Source organism: Orbicella franksi, chromosome 10 (assembly GCF_964199315.1).
Source record: "Orbicella franksi chromosome 10, jaOrbFran1.1, whole genome shotgun sequence".
Lineage (NCBI taxonomy): Eukaryota > Metazoa > Cnidaria > Anthozoa > Scleractinia > Merulinidae > Orbicella > Orbicella franksi.
In genome coordinates, this window is record NC_138154.1 from 22380703 (window position 1) to 22399978 (window position 19276).

Sequence of the window (19276 nt, forward strand, 5' to 3'; positions counted from 1 at the left end):
TGAACTTTTTGTAATTGGTTACCTATAATTGGATACCCACGTGGTTTTCACGTCAATTACGCGCGCTTTAAAGGTTTCCTTCGCAATGTTTCCTTCAGTTTTCAACACTTGTGAAAAGCGCTAAAGACGTTTTCGCTCAAAAAAAAAGCCTTCCCAAAAGACATTTTTAATTCCAAAATTTGTTATAGATACGATAAATTAGTAATTGAACCTCGTGTCGTACAATTCAGGGAGTAATCGTGCTCGTTATTTCAAATCGGTCTCGCGCTTCGCGCTCGTCCGATTTTGAAATTACTCGCGCGATTACTCCCTGAATTGTACTCCACTCGGTCCAATTACTATTACTTATCAGGAGTAAAACCAAAACCAACCATGACTCGCTCGCACAAGTTTTCCCTCGCTCACTTCGCGTCAGCCACATGTATTTGTTTCAAGTTTTGATTGGTTCATTGGATGCTCTGTGTCCTTTGTGATTGGCCAAAGTGATAACTTTGGTTTTTGTTTTACAACACCCAGTTGAAAACTGCTCTAATACTCTAACGTTGTAATTTGGGGATAAACTGTTATGAAGCACCTTACATACAAATACCTCAACTTATGCTGTTGTCCTTCTTGAGGGTTCCGTTACGCGTCAGTTCTATTATTTTGAGGGTGGGAAATTAACAAATTGACGTCAGTTTTTCATGTGTCTGTCCTGTTATTGAACATGAATGTCGTCATGACATTGTCAAAGTACCAGGCGATAGCCGAGTGGATCTGTGTAGCCAAGGGGAAAAATAAGCAATGAATACCTATAGATTGAAGTAAATGACTTAATTAAAAACTGGATCTTTGGATAATGCAATTCGAGAGTTTTCATTGGCTTAGCCATGATGGGTTATGAGTCATTTTACCATGCTCTACCATGCTATCTACCATGCTATCTACCATCTCATATCCAACGCACGCTCGTGGAATAATTGTCAAAATATATCGTGGCTTACAAGGCCTGCTACGTCTAAGCTGCAGAATACAAGAGTAAAAACCTGTGAATGAAGTCATTCATTGTCGGATGTATTTTTCTGTTTGTCAAGATTTTTCTCGCACGTTTGAATATTTTCTGGCTAGTTATCAGTTCAACTATCGATTTAACAGGTGGCATTGTGTATCCCAGAAGATGATGGAATGACTGTACACTGTCCAACTCAGTGGGTTGATTTCACTCAAGCAGCTATAGCACAGACTCTGAATTACCCCGCTCAAAGGTTGGTTCATCGTGTATTTATGTGATAGATAAATGTTTTGCGGCCAATCTATATAGGTTTTTTTTTTTACAATGGTGAGTTGAAGGCCTTGCAGATCGGATGCGAATATCGTGTCGGAAGTTTGAAATTGCTGTTCAGTAATGTTTAAGCCTAAGATCAATTAAATGATGTCCCTTGCTCACAGGTTGACATGTCTTTACGTGATATAATATTCGTGTCAGATCCTTGTGCGTATTAACGATGGCGAGCCGAAGGCGAACTTTTAAAAGGAAGATGTTAATCTTAAAAACAATTTATTGATGTAATCAGTTGGTTCCATTCCGTATCAAAATTACAGCATGTGTATTCTATATTAAAGTTACAGAGTGCGTATTGTGTATTGATATTACAGATTGCCTCTATAGTGGGGTTTACAGCGCATTCATGTGACCTGAGTAGTACCTTATTTTTTTCACCGGATCCATTCGTCGTCCCTCATTCAGCATTCTTTTCGTGCATATTACAAATCATATATCGTGCAGTTCCAAAAGTAACTACCTCCTGAAAGAACGTCACTTGTACTGTAGTTGTAATATCCTAAGTGGAGAAACTCAAAAAAAAAAAAAAAAAAAAATCAGTCTTTAAGTGAGATGTTTTCATCTCTTATACATGTGCAAGTTACTTACATGTTGTCTTGCCAGCGTGTATTTCTTAGCATCTTGCCTCTGGTCAAAATTTTTTCAAAGATGGGTCGTTACGTTCCTTTCTGACCGTGGTTACTCTTTTTTTTTTTTTTTTTTTAAATTGTTGTTTGTAAAGCGTTAATATGGGTGTGAAGAGATGCGGTGGTGCTTATGGAGCCAGGATCACCAGGGTCAATCAAGTCGGTACAGCGTGTGCAGTAGCTGCTTATGTCACTAAGAGGTACAAAGATAAACTTGTTTAACAACACCTGACTTAAATAACGTTATATTCCATAGTTATTCCAGACACCTCTTGTCAAAATGTAGGGTTTGTGATGGAGCTTTAGGCTGATTGACGCGAAATAAATAAAATATCCATTAGAGACACTTAAAACGATGGTGCACGATGAAACAGGGTTAGAATACGTATATCTACTTCTGCATACTTAGAATGCCTTAAGCCCTTCAAAGACGAGATATTTAGTTGTCGGCATCTAAATGTTATCGACAACTAAAAAAAACGTAGTGTGTGAGACGAGTTTTCGACAACTAAGCGCTGATTTTTTAGTAATCAACAACTAAGTAATTTCTCTTGGAAGCAGTAAGCATTAGTACTTGTTCCCTTTACCTTTGTTGTCTGCAATTATATCTGCGGGTGGGTACGAGTGTAGGAGCATGTTGAAAATTTGTCAAAGCTTGGTCATTATAGTTATGTAAAGAGAAATGAAAAAGCAAACTACTTACTTCAAAAGAGTCAATGTTTTTCCTTTATTATTGTTTTACAATTACAGGCCAGTTCGCATGAGGATGACTTTGAACACTAATATGGAATTGGCTGGACTAAGGGAACCTTACAAAGCAACGTACAAGGTAAGGTGTAAAATACCTCCATATCTCACAGGGCTTTTAGCATTAGTGTTTTAAGTAGTGTATTGTAAAATAAGTAAATTGTGTGTTGGTATTTTTTCCAAAGTCAAACTCTGCGACAGCAGATAATATTTGCTCTCCGTTAATGCTGACGAGGACAAGACACCTTGTACTCATAGGCGTACGGGCACCTTCGGACTTAGGAGGGGGGAGGCGGGGACCTTATTGACCGAAAATTACACAATGCCCGAAAGTGTGAGTGGTATTCAAACGCACTCAAATCGTCGGAAAAAACAAAAACGTTCCCAATTCTTACGTCTAAAGAAACTGTTATCAGTCCAAAAATAGTTATTTTCAAAGCTCGCATACTCTATGACCTTGATCGACAGCTTAGTAAAATCAGAAACTTATAAAAGAAACAGTTAACTCTTCCTCGTACGAAAAGTTCAAGAAAATTTTTAAATGGTTCCTTTTTGGGCCGTTTCAAACGGCTCTTTCCAGAGCCACCACAGAAAGTGTTGGTCTTTGTTTGCTTTGATTCTTTTTTTTTTTTTTTTTTTTCATTATTTGGTGATGGAAACAATATCCATCTCGTGGATTTCCACGATACACATTTAAACGATATATGGCTTTTTCCAAAACAAAATAACTGGATCCTTATATCATTTGACCACTCCGTTTTGACAAGGAAAACGTCAGAGAAAGTATACCTACAAGCCAGGTTTTGACTACCTTTAGAATGTTTTCACCCGTGTACTTTTGCCCAAATCATCAGCGCTTTGCCCGAAAAATTTCAAACATTTCGCAAACTGGGGGGGGGGGGGGAGGGCCTGCACCCCCGTCCCCCCCCGCCCCTACGCCCGTACGCCGATGCTTGTACAACATGATAATCAGTGCCAAATGAAGATACTGCACTATAGCCTTCATCAGAAAGATCACAACAAAGCAGTGCCGGATTAAAGTTCTGCTCACTATCCTTACCAATTACTTAACGATAAGACTACTCAGCCAATCTCAAACCGTAGTAAAACGAAAACCAAAGTATGTGCCTGATTATTTTCCACACTCAATTCCTTTCTTTCTCAATTGATTACTTTCCACACTCAAAACCACTCTGTAGTAGTGGTGTGACGATTAATCGAATTCTCGATTAATCGTGATTATGACCGTTCGGTTCGATTCACAATTCTTTGATTGCACGTTTCGATTTTGGTTCGATTTTTGCGTACCTTTCTCAGAGTGCCCTTAGTGAGTTATTATATTGTGAAATCGGAATCCAGAACTCTTTAAAATGTGCGTTTTGATTGACGAGTAAAGGCGTTTGCAGTTCGTGCACCATTTTGTGTTGCGTGGTTAAAAATGCTGCCCTTCTAGCACCCCTTGAGAATTTCCATAAAAAGCAAACCATGTGCGACACGCTCATTGTATCCTAAAATTGAGGGTTTAGGGTTGTAGGTTGTTTACATTGTGTATCATGTTGTAAGAATTAAAAAACATTAATATTTTGCATAATCGAATCGAAATAATCGAAATCGAAAGGCAATAATCGAAGTTGACTCGAATCGTAAGGAATATGAATCGTTACACCCCTACTCTGTAGCATTAGTTTTACGGGTTAACTTTAATTCCTGGATAACAGTCAATAAACGAGGCATGCAGAGAACACTAACAGCTTTTGATGGAGAATCCTGCTGAATTCACGGCCATGTCTTAATGGTGATCAATTTATCAGTACCCCAAAGTTCTTTCCAAAGATCTGTTTGTGATTATCCTAACGTGACATTACAGTATTATTATTCCTTGTAGATTGGTGTGGCAAATGATGGCAAGTTAAATGGCATTGATATGAACTTGTACTGTGATTGTGGTTCCTCGCCGAATGATCTTGATGTGGGGGCTGCTCAAGCATGGGCTGATAACGGTAAACGTTACACTTCATTTTGAATGATTTTGAAATTAGTTTTGAATATCCCTCGTCGAGTACTTTAGTTACATTGCAAAGAAATAGACCGATCGCATAAATGGCACCGCCTTTGAACGACAATGTGTTACAAAAACCTGAGGCCCTGTCCACACTATCAAACACACACCGGAGGAATTTGAAATCTCAGCTTTATTATTACGGTTAGCCCTACTGCCCACATTAATCCGTCACGAAAACAGAGCTTTCCGAAAGCGTTTTGAGCATTAGCCCTTCGTCAGAGCAAAGTGTCCTTTGATTGTTATGATTTTTAGACTGTACCGTTAACGTAAAGTGGACTAGAAGCCATTTTACTTGACTGTAGTTCCGAAAAAAAAGACCAATTTTAATGGAAGCTACAATCTTGGACAAATTAAATGAAAAAATGGAGACCACCCCTCCCCCCCCCCCCCCCATTTCACCGCGTTTTAGGTTTAGTGCCAGTTCATCACTGATTCGGGGGAAGGGTAGTCTTATTTCTTATTTTATCCTGACCAAGATTTTAGTCCTCTGTCATACGCACTTAAAAGCTGACAACTGTTCACAAGCAGATTAATGAACACGCAGATACGCGGATTAGTCCCAGTTAATATCAAACCACTGATCGACTAGTCATCGAAGAAGGATTGAAGTTGTCATAAGATCCATTTGAGTTGATGATATTCTGTGTTATTTCTAGCTTACTTTTGTGACAACTGGAATATTGTGCCATATGCTACGCACACTCACACTGCTGGAAACACTTGGTGCCGTGCGCCAGGTAGGCACTTAGTCTTAAAATCATTCATATTCTGAATTTCAGATTAAGACGATTTTTCTTCAATGGCTTCACTGTCCATTTCAATCCTTCTGAGCCGTTTACTCTCATCGGAAGTGACTAGAATTAAACACAGTGTCCATTACGTACCAGTGGATTACTAGGGAGTATAGCAACCACAACGGCAACGCCGCGGAGAACGTCGTTTAAGAAATGATTTTTGATATTTAACTTACGAATCTCGAGGTACTCTTAAGTCATTTATTTGTTTATCTCTGTCAAAACTATCCCAACATTAAATGTGGAACACAGCGATAAATTTGAAATAGAAATTTAAAAAATTGGCTGTCGTGGTTCACGTTCTCCAGATAACGTAGAATTTGGTCATTTAACGTTGTTGTGTTACAGAGGACGGTAAAGAAATGTACCAAGGATTATAACGCGCGTACACAGCCATTGTTCTACTCAATAAACTTTTTTTTTAGCGACGTTCCCGTTGTCATGGTTTTATTAACCTCCATACTGGCCGTGGGCATAGACGCCTAGCCCGAGTACCATCCTAACGGTTTATATGTCACATAGTCTTACTACTTTCGTTAGCCTGGTTCACACTTGTGAGAAACGCACAAGCATAAGCACAAGCACGAGCACAAGAAAAAGAAATGCTTTGCTAGTTTTGTGCTTGGGCTTATGCGCCTTATGCTTGTTTCACAAGTGTGAACTGGCTTGAAATAAACACAAACATAAGTGCAAATATTCAACCAATCGCCATCCTGTTTCTACACCGATGTAACTCCTGCTGTAATGCATATTTGTATGCTGCTGATGTGAACATCCTTGTGCTTATGTTTCGCTTGTATGTATCTCAAAAGTGTGTACCAGGCTTTAATAATTACCGTCAATATGGTGTACTCTGCTGAGTGGGGTGGATAGTAACGCTTGTACTCGTTATGTGACTATATCCTTTAGCCTCCACCCAAGCAGTGTTCATAATGGAGTCAATGATGGAACATGTTGCCAAAGAACTGAAAATGACACCAGAGGAAGTGAGAAAAGTGAATCTCTACAAAAATGGACAGGTTTGTTTTTACTGTCTGCGTAAAGACTTTTAATCATTATTTTATTAGTTTAATTATCTTACTTGCTGAAATTTCTGAAGCACTTCAGACTGATGAAATTCTACTCAACTTTGAATGCAGTTAGGCTTCAACTATGAGTATTAAACTTCTGCTCAGCTAAAAAAAAATAATAATTGTGCCTAGTTCAGGTATTTTTAGTTAATTTTGAGCGATATGTAGTGAGTGGTATGGTAAGGTAAAGGTAAAGTCTGCATGCGAACCAAGTGGCCCATCAGGCCGGAGCTTATCCCGGTTTCTGTAGCATGAAGCGACTGGGAGTATTTCTACTCCCCCCGGATGGGATGCTAGTCCATCGCAGGGTTACCCCCAGCATTAAGTTCGCCGGTACCCATTTATACACCTGGGTGGAGAGAGGCACTGTGAGAGTAAAGTGTCTTGCCCAAGAACACAACACAATGTCCCCGGCCAGGGCCCGAACCCGGACCGCTCGATCCGGAGACGAGCGCATCAACCATGAGGCCACCGCGCATGTAGTGAGTGGTATAGTAGGCACAAATTCATCCACTTTTTGGATTCTTATTGCCAGTTGTGATTGATTTCATAGGAAACACAAATGAACCAGAAGCTGAAATATTGCAGCATATCTACTTTGTGGAATGGTACTTTCCTTGCTATTTGCCTGTAATTGTGTACCTAGAGATTTTTTCTATTTTGTGGTACGAAATTTAGCAACCAAAAAACCAACAGCTAAATTTATATTCATGTAAGTTTCCCGTGTGTTCCTGACAGCAAAATGCCTGTGGTACATACTGTTGAGGTTGGAATCAAATAAGTTCTCTCAGGCTAAATCCTATGATACTCAAATTATGGTGTTGCTTAGTTATCAACATTGATGAAGTGAAGTAGAGTCTAAGGTCAAATTTAAGTTACAGATAACAAGTAATTCTTCATCCTTGACAGAGGGCTGTCTTGTGGGTTAAATTTGTGTTTGGTTTGAGATTTTTTTCCGATTGGTATACGAGATAGGGCAAAATGAAAAAAAGATAGTTTTAAAATCAGTTATATTACTTTATCGTTGGCATTTCTTGTGACATTTCTTATCACGTTATTGATGTTATGAGATATAAAGCAAAATAAAAATGATAGTTTTAAAATCTGTTATATTACTTTAATGTTGACATTCCTTGTAACACTTTTCATCATGCTATTGATGTTATTAGATATCCTAGTCTCAAGTGACTTCCAGAACAGAAAGAATGACATTGACACTTTCAATAAGGTACAGAGCACTGTAACAACAATTACGGAACTTACGTGCCAATCGTTACCTTCTTTTCGTAAGGTAGTGACTGATACAATTGCAAGTTATGTGAGTTATGTAAGGGGTTTTAACTAGAAGGGAAAGCGTTTACGGTTCACTAAGAACAAGAAGCCGTGACAAGCATGAATGAAAAGTAGTGTTGTTAAAAGAGAATTGTCACATATTGCATGGCGTAAGATGATAAAGTCAGTTCAATTTTCCGGTAGCATTCCATGTTGACGAGAGCTTTTCGTCACCTTAATCCATTTCCATCCTTGTCATCCTTGGCCATCATCACTCCTATATAGCTTCTTGTCACTTGTTTTTATTGCGACAAAAACCAGAATTGTGTGGTTTCCACTCTACAGCTACGGTTTTAGTGACCGTGAGTCCCAGAAATCATTTTTATCAACGCTTTTCAAACTCATTAATAATTCATCAAGTTTGAACGAGCTCAGTCACAAAATTTTGAGTTAAGTTTGGCCATGTACAAAATTGAATTTAGACTGAAGGAAACCTGAAATAGTAATTTTCCAAAAAAGAGAGCTAATGATAAAGCATAAAGGATCAAGTATGGCAAACGACGAACCTGAAAAATTTAGGCTAAAAATTTTAAAGATGTGCAAACCGTAACGTAACTCCTTGAAACAAAGCGAATCGTGACCGTGGACGGTGTTTGGATATGTTATCTTAGTGAACATTGATTTTTACGATTTTATTCCTTCATTTTCTCCTGGTTTTAATTCCGATTGAGAAGGAACATCAAACATTCAAGACCGTGTTTGACCACGTTTTCGAACACCTCGAAGCTCTCCAAAACTACTCCCCTACGAGTGGTATTTTCAACTCTGTCTTCGATGTTTGAAAAAAAATGTGTTAAGCCATGGTGTTTCGTGTTTGAAATGTTACCTCAAGTTCTGATGCTGAGCGTCTCTTGCTTTCAGAATAATCGCTGGCGAAAGCGTGGAATCAGTGTTGTCCCTCTCAAGTACGGAGTAGGTTATGACGGCAACCAGTTCACTGCCATGGTGTCAATATACCACGCTGATGGTACAATAGCCATCGCTCATGGGGGTATTGAAGTGGGACAGGGAATCAATACCAAGGTAATAATAGACTGATTACAGTTCATGAATTGGACTCAGGTCATCAGACAATTTATTTAATGTCAATACTGTTGGAAAGAAAAGTCTGGCTTCCCTTTGCTGTAAAACTCCACCCAAGGGTAGCAAAAACCCGCGTGCAAGAACCTAGTTGTTTAAGAACCTGCTGACAGAAATTTGTCATTTTAATACCCAAAAATATAAGAACCTTTTAGTCAAGCAAGATCAAGCAGGTCAACATGAAAGTAGTATAACAGGTTTTATGTGGGTCACAGCCAAATTATAGTAAACATTTTAACTAAGGGGTGGGACTTTGAGATTGTAAATTTGTATCACAAGGAAATACATACTACAGTTCTGAATAAACACTGTATATTCAAGGACCAAGCCCAAGTTTACTCATTTTTCTGGTAATCGATAACAATATCTCCTTCACAGAAATGAAGAAACTAATTAAGAACCTAATTAAGAACCTACTTAGCCAAATTTGCCAATAACTACCCCAAAATACAAGAACACATTTTGCCCAACTTCAAAAAATGTAGGTTCTTACACGCGGGTTCATGGTTATGACCACTGCCGTCTTTTCTCTTTCATGCATTCACGTTCATACATATAGGTTATTGACCAAATGTGAGGTCAAGATGGCTGGATATTGCCCCAGACCTCTTTTCGCGAGTTTATGGACCGAGACGAATTCGAGGTCCATAAACTCGCAAAAAACAGAATGAGACCAATATCCAGCCATCTTGACCGAACAAGCTTTGTCATTAAAGGATTTATTATATGGCTTTCGGGGAAATTTTTCTTGCGGTACACGGCGGGCAGTCCCGAGCGGGCAAGAGAGCTCCATCTTGCCCGCTCGGGTAGCCAATCACAGTGCAGGATTTGATTCATCTTGCCCGCTCACGGAGCTAGCCATATAATAAATGCAATTAACGATAGCTAAACAACAAACGTCTTGCCCAGCTCTGATACCGTACCGGGAGAACATCGTTCGTAAGGTCTCTCTTGTGCAGACGGTGATCGTGACTGGGTTTTGTTGCTTTAACCAGAGCGCAAACATTGGTTATCTTCACAGGTAGCTCAAGTTGCGGCTTACAAGTTGAAGTGTCCTCTGGATAAAATTGCCATCAAGCCAACTTCAGCATTCAGCAATCCAAACAGTAAGTGCCCCTCAGGGACACGAGGAAAGGCTCAGCGCGCATATAGTTTGTTTCAATATCTATGTCCAGGCATAATTAAGTTCTACAATACATTTACCAGCAGAAAGTTCATGAAATTGCTATCAGCCGGATTATGTCGATGTAGCACCAAAGTTTTCGATCTAAAATTAACTGATGTACATGGTACTTTGAAATGTAGATTAGTATTGAAGCGTGACGGAACTGTGAGCTTTTTGACACTACTTCATCAGCTTTTCACAAAGGTTAGCTGAAGGCAGTGGACATTTCACATTATCATAAAGTTTAATTGACGTTTAACTCGCAGCCAAGGTGGAATTCTGATATATTGACTATCGCTAACAATCATTTACATTCCTCAATAGAGCGGTACACAAGTGTCATGTGTTATATCAAAGCAAGCATTTTCATACCTGTCCAAAATAGAAGATCAGACTCGAGAGTTTTCGGCAGTTAAATAAAACGGTACCGGATATTTTTCAAGGGCCGAAGACGCAAGGTTTTAGGAGGGGGAGGGGGGAGGGGTGGCGACCGGGTCAGTCCTTCCAGAGAATGTTTTGAATAAGTTCACGTAAGAGACCATGTTCACCTAAGTTGAAATCCCTGCAAATATATGGCATCAAAATACCGAACATGACGTGGAAAATAACCAGACGCAACGACCGGCCTCCGCTCTCAAACGAAAACCCTGTTCTGTGCAGCTCATACCCACAGTCCCATGTTTCACTTATTTGATTATTTAAGTCGCATCTTTTTCTAGGGATATTACAGCACCATGCCTCTGGTATCTTGCACTTAAAGATTTTCCAGTGCTTATTCGTGAAACTTTTAATGTCTCTCTACCGTAATCTCGTGTCATAGCGTATGGTTGTTTCCGTTTCAGGTGGTGCCACTGGTGGCAGCATTACGAGTGAATTATGTTGTAAGGTAGGTTTAGTTCTGTATTACCGACTTAGATCCACTCTTTCCTTCTTTCTTCACCAACTTTACTTTGTCCAAAAAACCCGTGGGGCTAATAACCGGAAATTGTCCTTCGCCATGCCACTCGGTCACGTGCAGCCACTGCTGCCCCGCTCCGTGACGTAAACCTAAGGCTGTCCTCTCTTTCTCTGCTGTTCTGCGCGCGGCTTCTCTCGGTCTACCACGATATAACGAAATACCAAGGAACAGGCATTTCTGATATTTCTGGGAGAATGACCATAATCTTCGTGATATCCGGATTTGGTTAAGAATTTTCCCTTATAGCTTCTGCAGTGTGTTTATTGCAACCAGGGTTTTTCTTAAGCCGAGACTAGTTATACCTCGGTTCTTTTCTATACACGTTACTCTACATTTACCTTAACATTAGTAGTCATCCTCAACGTCATCATCGTCCTCAAAGGCAGCAACAGCACCGTCAGCAACATCACTACTCACATGACTGCTTCTATCACCACCATCACCACCACTATCTACGCCACCAGAATCATGCAACTTGATATATAGTTAGTTTTTAATGCAGCACGCTAAAGCTAGTAACAAAACAATCGTTTACAGTATTTACACTACGGATTACTCTTAGGTTACAGTACTTCCAGAAATTAAACTGTTGGGAACATTTTAATTTCTCTACTCTAAGAGCCGAGATTCTAGAAAATAAAAGGTGTCCCAGAACCCCCCTTATACACGTGTGTACTTGATGTAATAATTATTTAAAAGTAAGGTGTTTTGTGTAGCGATGCAATAAGAAAGTCATGAAAGTTAGAAAGTTCAATTACGGTCTGTAGTCAACTATATTAACTTAACTGCAGGTGTCGATCTTAGTATCTTGGTAATGTGCGAGTTATTTCTTCTTTAGACTGTGATTGGTTGCTGTGACATGTTAAACAAAGTGATTGATCCAATCAGAGCCAAAATGCCATCTGCCACTTGGCCTGACCTGATTGCCGAATGCTACAACAGCGGAGTTGACTTATCAGCTAAGTACATGTAAGTCGTTTCATTGTAACATATACTTAAATATTAAAAGCAGATGGAAAATTACCTTGAACAGTTCAACGAGCTGTCCTTCCATGTACCATGTGTAGGTAGGGGGCGATAATTGTCATACAACCTCACAATTTACTGATATCAATCATGACTTTTCAACTTTCCCCCATCTGCTACCATTTACACGGTATTACTGCGAGATCTGATTGGCTCATATCAGGATTTCAAAACATTCTATCCCATGTTTAATTTATAGAATTGCTTTGCCTGCATGTGGACTTTACGGATATAATGGTTTGCTAAATATAACCGTTTTTATTGTGACAGTATCATTCATGCATCCCAAAACCAGCGAAAACCAAACCAAATAGCTATGATACGTAATCAAAATTTTAAATAGAATTTACAAACATTAATTTCAAATTGACAGTACATACGTTTTGAATTCATAATAGATTGATGCTAGATCCCTGCCTACCTACCAAGGTTTTCTAATGCATATAAATTTCTTTCCTAGGTGCGTAGATACAACTTCAGATTTGTTTGCCTACAACACCTATGGAGTGACGTGCACTGAAGTGGAGCTGGACGTGTTGACAGGAGAAAGGGAGATCTTACGTACAGACATACTAAATGACTGCGGACAAAGGTAAAATGCCCTGAACGTAATTTGAATTAGAGACATCTTTCTTTTAACTTTAGAACTCGAAATTGTAAATTGGTCAAGTGCTAACAAAATCTTTCTCTCTCTAGCAATTTCTGTCAAATAGGAGTGGCCCATAACGAAACGTTGCATCGAAATTAACAGGACGAGAGGATTCAAATTTAAACATTGTTAACTATTAGTTACTACAGTTACATATTCAGAGAGGTTTTCTTGAGACTACAATCCTTACCTAAGAAGTAATAATACGTTTTTGTTTGTGGTGATCAAAATTTGTTTGACGTGACGTTTAACGCCGTTTGCCACATGCATTTCTACATTCACTTTGTCATGTTGATTTTGTGAATTCTTTTGTTAATCAGCATGAACCCTGAGCTAGATGTAGGTCAGGTTGAGGGAGCTTTTGTCATGGGGCTTGGATTCTGGTTGACAGAGAAAATTATCTACGATACTGATACAGGAAGAAATCTGACGAATGGTACATGGGTAAGTCGAGCCTTTACTTGATGAACTGTTCATATAGCCAAGTTCCCCGAAATAAGTCACTTTTTTAACCATCATGACGGCTCTCTAGGCCGTCATGTAAATGCCGTGTCACGCAAAAGCTTAGAAATTCAAGCGTAGTGTATCACAAAACCAAGAACCCATTCGGAGCGAAAATTTGTATGAATATTAGTTTTCAGCTGCTCTTATACATCATTAAAGTAAAATCTCAGGAAGATCAATAGTTTTGTAGTGCGAATTTTAGTGACGTCATGTGAAAACCAGCTATTGCAAATCTTTGATATTAGTTATCGCTTAATAGGCCTCAGCACGACTTTGCGTTGTTAAGCTGAATGTTTATTATTTGCAAGAAAGAAATGATAGAAACCAAGGGTGTGTTTCTTAGGTTTCGGACTAGGTTCAATGATCTGAGGTCACTCGGATCATGATGCACATAACGGAATGATGAATCCACTCTGGTCACAGATTCATTGGTTACTTTAATACACCATGATCTCAGTAAAAAAAAAATGTAAATTTTTAATTTGTTTACCCACGGAGCACCAAGGAGTTCACAAGAACTCGTTCAGAAATGCCCGTGCATTCGGGATCGAATTGGAATTTGGAAATGTTGGTTTTTGAGGAGAAGGGAAAACGGAATACCCAGAGAAAACCTTTCGGCGCAGAGCAGAGAAGTAACGACAAAACCAACCCACATATGATGCCGGGTCCGGGAATCGAACCTGGGACACATTGGTGGGAGGCGAGCGCTCTCAACACTGCGCCATCACTGCTCCCCTGAGTGATCTTGGATCCTTGTTCCTGGTACGGATCATGTCAAAGAAATGCACCCTATAGTGCCAAGAGTGCTAAAAGTAATCAATGTAATAAATAGTTTGTTATTATTGTCGTTTGTTAACATTACAGTCAAACCAAGTGAAGCGTACCCCTCAAGATTACATTTATGAATTGATTATTTGAATATTGAACCCGCTAATCGTTTCAAGAATGCAATAATGAATTGATTAATAATAAAGTGTATTATCGTTTGTCTCACGATGTAGTCACTTGAGATGTAGATCGCGACGTTTCGACTGCTTACTGCTAGTCTTCTTCAGGCGATAAGGTCGACAAATGATAATACACTTTATTATTGCATCCACCACGATGAATAACAACAACCTTTTCCTCGACAATTAATTGATTATTTGAATATTGAACTCGCTAGTCATTTCAAAAATCAATAGTTAATTGATTTTTTAGAACATTAAAGCCATTAGCCGTATTCTTGGAACGACTAGTGGGTTCAATTTTCCAATAATCAATTCAATATTGCATTCTTGAAACGACTAGCGGGTTCAACGCTCAAATAATCAATTCAGTAATGTAATCTTGAGGGGTACGCTTCACTTGGTTTGACTGTAACTATCTACTGTCTCCTTACAATCTCAGGAGTACAAGCCACCGTGTTCAAAGGACATACCAATCGACTTCAGAGTGTCACTGCTGAAGAATGCCCCCAACCCACTCGGCATCCTCAGGTCCAAAGGTAACAATGCTGTGGGATTGGTTAAAGCGATGTACCGAATAACGGAAGCTGTGGTGGCGCAATGGTTTCCTGGTCGAGCAGTCTGGGCTCGAGCCCAGATGTTCGAGCGCAGATTGTTTTCACCGGAATATAACATGTCATGTTTCTCAGCAACATTGCTACTGAAAATTGCACGCTTATTATTTTGTCAGAGAGAGGTTTTGACCAAAATGGTTTTGATACTGCAAACTTGTTGATGTAATGTAGCTTTCACGCGGACACTAAAAGAGAGTGCCAAATGCTCAACCAGTACAAAAACCAAGATTATCAGAAAAAATAGTTTCACGTGACGTTAGAACATACTCAGGTGAATGTCTTATTAAGTTTGTTGACGAGTTACTTTTTTTATTTCCCAAAAGCCGTGGGAGAGCCCCCTTTGTGTATGTCCTGCGCATGTCTGTTCGCCATGAAGCATGCTGTGGAAGAAGCAAGGGCTGAGATCGGCAAAGGAGACGAGTATTTTGTCATGAGTGAGTAAAGCCCGGGACTATAATAATTGCTATTGTTTATTTAGCACTATTATAATCGGTTGTTCGAAAGGTGGATAACGCTATCCACTGGATAAATCACTATCCAGTGAATAGCATGGTTTGTTTTGTCAACACTTATCCACTGGATGGCGATTTATCCAGTGGATAGCGTTATCCAGCCATTGAACAACCTGGGCCAGAAGTCAGTCAGATCAGTTCATGCGGCAACCTGAGCTCATCTGGGCTTGAACGGGATTTGAACCCAAGACATTGTGCAAGCCTGTTTTTTTATTTCCGGACTTTAATTTCACAGTTGCTCAAAGGAGCTTCGTCATGAATTTTTAACGTTCGTCGTTTGTAACCCGTGTCAATCTTCTCCATCCTCAACATCCTTGTTCCTTTATGGTTTATTGTTATCTATTTAGTGTTTTTTCTATCTTGGTAAACTACTATTTTCAGGTTTCCTTTAATTCAGGGCAATTTTGTACGCGCTCAAAATAACTCAAAATACCGCGACTGAGCTCCTCTATGTTGTGTACATAACTACGATGATCATTCCTTTCTTTACAAAAATTATTTGAATTCTTTTTAATGATATATATGCAATTTAATTGCAACTTTTTGCACTCAATGGACTCGCACGAATTCCTTTGTTTTGGAGGTCCCACTGGGTAACTTGTGTCCCAGCATAACTAATTCCGTACCATGTGACTGGTAGTGCAAAGGGCCTACTTCAACTTTGTGCACTGTTTGCGATTTATTGACCAGCTTTCAGCCAATCACCATGCTGTAAATTTTGCATTTATATTATTGCTAAAGAAATGCGGTCCCTTCTATTTCTGCTGCAATTGAAACTTTTTTAAAATCGTCCCTTGTGAGCTGTTATGTTATTTTTTAATTAAATCGCTTGCTTTTGCTATTTTTTCCAGATGCTCCTTCTATGGTTGAAGATGCACAGTTAGCATGTCTTGTAGATTCCAGTCAATTCACTTTGTGAGAAAAACATACCATGAGTAAAACATAAATACATTTAGAAAGGGAAGAAAACAAAAATACGGCAAATAACTATAATAAGCCTCCCTTGATAATAAGCCCCGACTGAATGTACTAGAAAAGAATACTACAGGAAGTTGATTTACTTTTATTGATATTTCTCCCTGAAGTTACTTACCAAGTAGAAGATGGTGTTCAGTTGTATGTTCTCTTAGAGACTCTTAGAAAATAATGCACGCTTAAGGTCTAGAAACGTCTGAAGGACGCAGGAGCGGGACGTGAGTGCGTTAAGCAGTCTTTGTAGACCTCAAAAGTGCATTATTTTCTGTAGAAAACGTAGGTACACCATTTGGCTAAGAATACAGCATGTAAAAGCGAAAATATACACAACTGAGAAGCGGCAGTGATGGCACTGGCAACGCAACATCCGGGACATAAATGTTCTGTCATTTCCAGTCGTGTATCTATAAAAAAAAAAAGGCACGCTCGGCTCCAACAGTGGGTATACAGCAACAATTTTCTAAAATGCATTATACGATATGTCGAATTATTTTCGCATTTTGATCGGTTCTTAGTTATGATCAATTGGAGGACAGACGCATAGATGACGTCATTAACTATTTATTGGTTTCTTTATTAGATAAAATAAATAGATTCCATGTTGCCGTGCGTCTGTGCAATAATTGATAACAGGAGAAGTTAAAATCTAGTAAAAAAAAATCCGCGACACACTCGGCCATCGTCTCGTGTGCCACTTCTTTAGATTCCTACCCTATTTTGACGTCATCTATGATCAATAACTGACCTGATCGTACGGCAACATGGAATTTATTTGTTAAACAGAATGTTGATAATACAGACTTCATTGACATCGTTTGAGTTGGTCTGATGTGATTTGTTGCATCTTTACAGTGTAGAATAAAATAGAGAAAAATGTATACAACTTTTAACCAAAATCTGAGGTAGTCTTCTGTTGTACTGATAACATAAGTAAAATCTGCATATATATTTTGCAAAACGTTATGATAACCAACCTTTTAGGCGATGGTAAGTATTGTGATTTATGTTGTAAATGGAAAAGCATTAATAAAGTTGAAATTGAACATGGGTCTAATTTCTGCATCATGTCGATTGTAATGAAAGTTGCAGAAGTCCCGCTGTTATTGTCTGTTTCGACATAGTTACATTCCAAGCAATGAAACTTGTTCAACTTTGTTTCATCAGTGTGTGTAGAGTGAGGGTGATCTCCCATCTATTTCCCGTTATTCTACCTTTAGGAGTGCTAGATATTTCCGTCAGTTATTTCAAATGCCTCACTGAGGAAAAGATTTGTATCGAGCCACATCAAGCAAATGTGGCTTATACTCCTTCGATGTAAAGGTTATCTGGTGGTCGAGCTTTTTATTTTTTCGTTTGCATGTTTGGGGCCGATATACTTTGCCCAGTTTCTAGGTCTTTATATTTAGTCGCGGTCAATCCGTTTCGTCAACAATCAAACAAATTGACTGGCAACGCCTACAGGAGAAAGCCATACCGTAACTAGGCTAGGAAATAAAGCTATTTTGACAAGTCTACAGGTTTCTCCGAAGAAGGTGGTCAATCAATGTACCTCCAGTCGCCGCCCGCGTGCACGATTTCGTGTTCAATGTTCTTGTCACTTGTTACGTAATGGGATTTCCTGCCTTGTCACTAGGCCCCGTGGTATTTCGTCGTTGACTGGGAACGCGGTGCTTAATGGTTACTTTGCCCGACGTGGTTCGGCGTCTGGCTTTTTAGTGCAACAGGCACACAACATAACTGTAAGTTTACTGCGGAACCACTCGCCTGCGGCTGGTGGTTCCACGGCCACTTTGACAATGTTATGCCGCAATTTATCATCAATAAGAGGACAGACGCATAAAAAAACTGACGTCAATTTGTTTAAGAGACATGTTTCACCTGAAAGAACATTGTTTCTTCATTGAAAATCCGCTTTCGAAAATCATGGGCAACTCAAAGGAACCGAACATTTTTGAGGTCGCGAAGTATAAATAGTTGTGTCTTGAGCTTTTCAACTGATTGGCTGATTGGCTGATTCTCTAAATTGAAATTTTACAGTTCGAGCTGAGGAGCTGAATTAACCAGTTGGCTTTCTTGTTAGCTCCCCGTACAAATTAATTTCTTTGTGGACAGCAGTTGAATAAAAACAAAACAAGGGAGCAGAAATTCATTAATTACAGCATGTAACGCGTAAACGTGTTTAGTGTAATAGCGGAGCTCCGGCGGCCCGTAGGGCCGCCAAGCAGAGCCTCATACTCATAAAGGAAAGAAAAGGAAACCCATGAGTTGGTTTTCTCATGGTTATCATGGCTAGCGGTATTACTCGTGGACGCGTACGCACGACGGCGACGACGGAGTCGCTCAACATGGCGGCCATTCTCCAAATAATGGGTTGACAGAGACATGCAGCCTTGGATTACCGTGTACTTCTTTGATATTGGACATCCATCTTATGATGCATCTACACCTGTCAAAACAAGGTATCCGCTGACCAGTGTCACGTGACCATATCGCGGGCTCAAGTTTACTGCTCATCGTGGTCACGTGTTTTTTGAAGTTGACCGCTAACCAAGTGCTGGTTTTCGATGGGATCGCGGGTTCATATCAGATTGACTTGTTGAAAACAGGGCGGGATTGTTCGGAAGCCGGTTAACACTAACCCAGGATTAAAAGTTAACCGAATTATAACTTTTTCTTTTATACAAATGTTTTTTGCTGCTTTGTTTTGTGTATATGGGATTATTAAAACTCAAAACAGGCCAAACAATATACAGAAAACCTCACCGCAAACTTACAAAACTCAAATCAAAATTCTACCTTTTCCTGGGTTAGCTTAATCGGGCTCTGAACAACTCGGCCCAGGAGCTACGCTTTTAGGCTGGCCTAAATCTGTAAAATTTTTAAGCAAGCAACCG

The 19276-nt window shown here is 39.4% G+C and overlaps 1 protein-coding gene across 1 annotated transcript in view; it reads left to right on the forward strand.

Moving 5' to 3' along the window:
• Nucleotides 1–18405, forward strand: part of LOC145500193 (xanthine dehydrogenase/oxidase-like) — a 35489-nt gene extending 17084 nt beyond the window's left edge. Inside the window, exons 25-41 of the mRNA XM_081479708.1 lie at nt 1135–1244; nt 2043–2147; nt 2698–2776; nt 4580–4694; nt 5413–5493; nt 6460–6569; nt 7174–7228; nt 7790–7848; nt 8814–8975; nt 10054–10138; nt 11040–11083; nt 11994–12124; nt 12642–12773; nt 13151–13274; nt 14724–14820; nt 15219–15329; nt 16259–18405. Of these exons, the coding sequence (XP_081335834.1) occupies nt 1135–1244; nt 2043–2147; nt 2698–2776; nt 4580–4694; nt 5413–5493; nt 6460–6569; nt 7174–7228; nt 7790–7848; nt 8814–8975; nt 10054–10138; nt 11040–11083; nt 11994–12124; nt 12642–12773; nt 13151–13274; nt 14724–14820; nt 15219–15329; nt 16259–16326 (1668 nt within the window). The 3' untranslated portion in view covers nt 16327–18405. The remainder of the gene's footprint in view (nt 1–1134; nt 1245–2042; nt 2148–2697; nt 2777–4579; nt 4695–5412; nt 5494–6459; nt 6570–7173; nt 7229–7789; nt 7849–8813; nt 8976–10053; nt 10139–11039; nt 11084–11993; nt 12125–12641; nt 12774–13150; nt 13275–14723; nt 14821–15218; nt 15330–16258) is intronic.
• The last annotated feature ends 871 nt before the right edge of the window (nt 18406–19276 follow it).